Source organism: Peromyscus leucopus, unplaced genomic scaffold, assembly GCF_004664715.2.
Source record: "Peromyscus leucopus breed LL Stock unplaced genomic scaffold, UCI_PerLeu_2.1 scaffold_1765, whole genome shotgun sequence".
Classification (NCBI taxonomy): domain Eukaryota; kingdom Metazoa; phylum Chordata; class Mammalia; order Rodentia; family Cricetidae; genus Peromyscus; species Peromyscus leucopus.
Genome location: NW_023504958.1, coordinates 256 through 4,650, shown reverse-complemented (window position 1 = coordinate 4,650; position 4,395 = coordinate 256). Strand labels below are relative to the sequence as shown.

The following is a 4,395-nucleotide window of genomic DNA, read 5'->3' as shown; positions in this document are numbered from 1 at the left end:
GACTTTGGAGAAAAAACACACAAACATTTAATCCGGATCACAAGGCCTGAAGACACAAACTTTTAATCCAGATCTTGAGGCTAGAAGACACACCCTAAATTGGGCCACACCCTCTGTTGGAAGATTGAAAAGGACATGGAAGCCGGAAGCTCTTGCTATTTGCCTGCTTGCCCTCACCTTGCAGCAAGTCCATTTCTTCACTGGCAATAGAGAATATTTGGAACTCTAGGATACACTGAAGGCCAGTAGACACCACCCAACTTCCTGGACTTGGTAAGTACTGGAATCTTTTACTATCTCTTATACAGCTAGCCAATGTGGGATTAGCAGGGCTTCAGCCTTAAGTCATTCTAATAAATCCCCTTCCTTAATACACAGAAAGATTCCTTTTGTATGTTCTGTTACTCTAGAGAACCTAGTACAACATTTTTTGATATGAGTGTATCAAATGTTCCAAAATTTTCAACACCTGTGTATAATTGTCAAAACCAGTTAACTATAGACCTAAGATTCAATCTAGACAAACAATGGAGTGATGTAAGAGTCCCCAGTAGCCTACACTGTCTTCTCTGAAACAAGTGTTGAAATCTATATAGAAAATATCAGAGATCCAAGTTTCCAGCCCCATCAAAGAGGACTAGAGGAAAAAAAAAACTTAAAATCTAATTCATGTCTATTATTGTGTCTCACAAGGTGAAGAGAAAACAATTGCTAGTTCTTCATTTTGGATCCAATTTAAACTTCAAACTACCTCCAGGAGAAATGGCAGGAGATGGACAGCCCAGAGATGGGACCACACTCAAATCAGGCTTCAGAATTTCTCCTACATGTGGACCATCAGCAACTTCCGTATTATTGTGGAGGAAAGGCTAGGAAGCCTTAGAAGCCAAACTTTCTCAATAGGAGCCAATGACAAATGGTGTTTGGCAGTAAACCTGAAGGGAATTGATGAAGTAAGTGCAGATTACCTGTCAGTTAATCTAGTTTTGCTCAGTTGTCTAAGGAGTCAAAGTTCCACTTCAGGAACATAAATGCTGAAGGAGACAAAATGGAAACCATGAGGAGCCCAAAAGCCTTTAAGTTCATGCCAGGCCTTGACTGTGGATTCAAAAAGTACATCCTTCGAGATTTCCTCCTGTATCATGCGCCTTGTCTTCTTCCAGACGACCAGCTCACCCTCCTCTGCATGGTGAGCATGATCCAGGACTCCTTCAGTGTCTCTGACCAGAACAGAAAGCCAGGGATTCAAGTTCCAAGCTGCACATTGGCAGATGAACCAGGAGAGCTGTGGGAGAATTCCCAGTTCACAGACTGTTGCCTGGTGGTAGCTGGCCAGGAATTCCAGGCTCACAAGGCCATCTTAGCAGCTCGCTCTCCAGTTTTCAGAGCCATGTTTGAACATGACATGGAGGAGAGCAGAAAGAATCGCTTTGAGATCCCTGACCTGGAGCCACAAGTCTTCAAGGTAATGATGGACTTCATTTACACAGGAACAGCACCAGACCTGGACAGCATGGCAGATGCTCTGCTGGCAGATGCTGACAAGTATGGTCTGGAATGTTTGAAGGTCATGTGTGAGGATTCCCTCTTCAGGGACCTCTCTGTGGAGAATGCTGCCTACACTCTCTTCCTGGCTGAACTCCACAGCTCATGGCAGCTGAATACCAAGGCACTGGATTTCATTACAGCTCATGCTTCTGAGGCATCTGATACCTCAGGCTGGAAGGCAATGGTGGGCTCAAGTCCCCATTTAGTGGCTGAAGCCCAAAGTTATCTGGCTTCTGCTCATCTCCCTTTCTTGGAGCCCCCTTCAAATGCTTGAAGCAATCTTAGGACCTGGTCAGCTGTGACCTACAATTGTCTCCCTGAAGCAGCAGCCAGTGTTGTTACCAATGACACCTGCTAGCCTATGGGTGTGTGTAGCATTTCCAGTGAAACTAGGAAAAGTCAGCATGGTGGCTCAGGCTTTAATACAGCTATAAATGAGGTGATCATCAGGTTAAGGGAGAGAAAGCGCTGAGCTATGTTGTATACACTACCATGTTACTGTACTGGTTTGATTTTTCTCTCCTATGAGTTATGAACTGGAATACATTTTAGTTGCTCACCGAAGACTATTACAACAGGATTTCTTTGTAGAAACTTGTCTGTATTGGACTGAGCAGAAAATATTGTGAAGCACTCATAATGAAGAAAATAAAGGTCAATATTTGGTTATAAGAGAAGGGGAAGAGAATAAAGACATGTTTCTCCAAAGTGAGTTTGTGGGACTAGAGAGATGACTCAGTTGGTTAAAGCAATTCTTGCTCTTGTGGAGGACCCTTGTTCAGTCCTCCTCTTGTCTCCATGGGCACATCCATCTCTGTAGACAGTACCTACCCAAATAAAATATAAAATGAATAAAAATTTAAAATCAGTTTGTTGATTCCAGTAGTGTTTCTGTTTGAAGAATGCCATTTTAGTCCATCCAGCTCTGCTCAGCTTTGGAAGTTTGTGCACACTTCACAAACACACACACACACACACACACACACACACACACACACACACACACCAATGTGAAAATACCTAATGAAACTCTGTTACACTCATAGCATGGTGCCTAGCCCAATCAATATCAGTTAGGCTTTCTCCAGCAGCTGATGGGAGCGGATACTGAGATCCACAGCCAAACATTAGGCAGAGATCAGGGAACATCAAGGAACAGAGGAAGGTAGGATTGTAGGAGGAATTAAAGCCATCAGGGGAACAGAGCCCACTGATTCATGTAAATAGAGCTCATTCCATCTCCCAGACACCTAGGCTAAGAGGCAATCAGAGAGCCTGCAGTGGTCTGTACTAAATCCTCTGAATACATGCTGTGGTTGTTTAGTTCAGTGGTTTGTGGAACTCCTAAGAAGGTGAGTATGAGGAGTCTCTGACATATTTGTCTGATCTTGGGAACATTTTCTTCCTTCTGGGTTGGCTCCTCTAGCCTTGATATGAGTGTTGTGCCTACTATTATTACACCTTAGTATGTTGTGTCCAGTTCATAACCCCCAGAGACCTGTGCTTTTCTGTAGGGAAACAGAGGAGTAGTATGTGTGTGTGGAGTGGAGGGAGAGGATTCTGTGGCCAGATGGGATTGTATGAGAGAAGGAAAAATAAAAACCAAAAAGGAAATAAGGAAATAATGGAAAGACATTTGGGGAAGTATTTGCACAGATCTACAAAGGAGCAAGAATGTGAAGATCCTTTTGTTCCCTGTAATTGCCCAGGAAAGGTGTCTTCAGTAGAGAAGGAGGTCAGTAATCAAGTAGATAGGATGACCCATTAGATGGACAGTCCGACTCTAGAAAGCCATCTGGAGTTTTATGATCCAATGTGGGTTCAAATTGTAAACTTATTAGCATGTACCCTAGCCTGCTTCCATACCTGTCCATGCTTAGTGGTCTGCCTGGTACCAGAGAACAGATCAGAAGTCAGTAGGTGAAGGATCTTTAGAGTCAGAGATTCCTTACTCAGGAATGCAAGTGGGCAGGAGAAAAAGACTCAGAAAGGGAGGGTTCAGTCCTTAGGTAAAAGTGTGGGAATAAGGTAACTCTTTTCATTTGATTGTTCACTGGCAGAAGTCAGATAATTCCCTTGAAATATTGGGGTTCAATCAGCTGTTACGTGTCCCAATTTACTGGTATCTGGGTATATTAAAGGCATTTCTCAGAGGAGGAATGGGAAAAAGAGGAGGAAGCCTCCATGTCCCATGACTGCAGTCAAGAGAAAAAAAATAAAAAATTAAAATACCAATCAGGATCCAAGATCCCCATTCTGGGCATCCCTGAGGGCAGGTAATCTGTGGACCATCATCAGCACAAGTTATCCCAATCATTGTCACTGGAGGGGCAGGGCTGGTCATGTATGTAAGGGAGGAACCCTGGGAGTCCATTATCTAGAATAAGTATCCTCTCCAGGAAGGACAAAGTGTCCATTCCACAGAGGAATTGGACAATGCAGTCATCCTTTCACCAAGCTGTTGGCTGGTCAGCCTGGAGAATGGTGACATATCTGGGGCTCTGTGTTGGTCTCTGCTGTTGGCAGATCTGGCATTCAGCAGCAGCTGTTGTAGATAAATTCTAAATGGTCTTATTAAATAAAAAACACAGATACAATACAGGGGTGAAAGCCTTAGAGAGATCAGGGAAAGAGAAAGCCACCAGCCAACCTTACCTCACCAACACTGCTTTTTCCAAATGCAAGTTACTTCCTGTCTACCCAAGCCTATATGCCTTGCTGTTCTGCCATCTGATTTGCTCTCTGTTCAGCTTCATCACTTCCTCTTCATGCCCAATTCTGTCACTTCCTGTCAATTTGTACAGCCCTCCATGGTTAACTAGATTTGGAATTAAGGCATGCACCACC

General features: G+C 43.6%; 1 protein-coding gene across 1 annotated transcript; it reads left to right on the top strand.

Annotated features, from left to right (window-relative positions):
• Positions 1 to 693: 693 nt before the first annotated feature.
• LOC114689419 (speckle-type POZ protein-like) lies at positions 694 to 1,822 on the top strand (the record flags this gene model as incomplete). Its single annotated transcript, XM_037201867.1, is given in 2 exon segments — positions 694 to 1,005; positions 1,008 to 1,822. Coding segments are annotated over 2 exon segments (1,127 nt in total), but the record flags the coding sequence as incomplete, so codon positions are not given.
• Between the last annotated feature and the right edge of the window lie 2,573 nt (positions 1,823 to 4,395).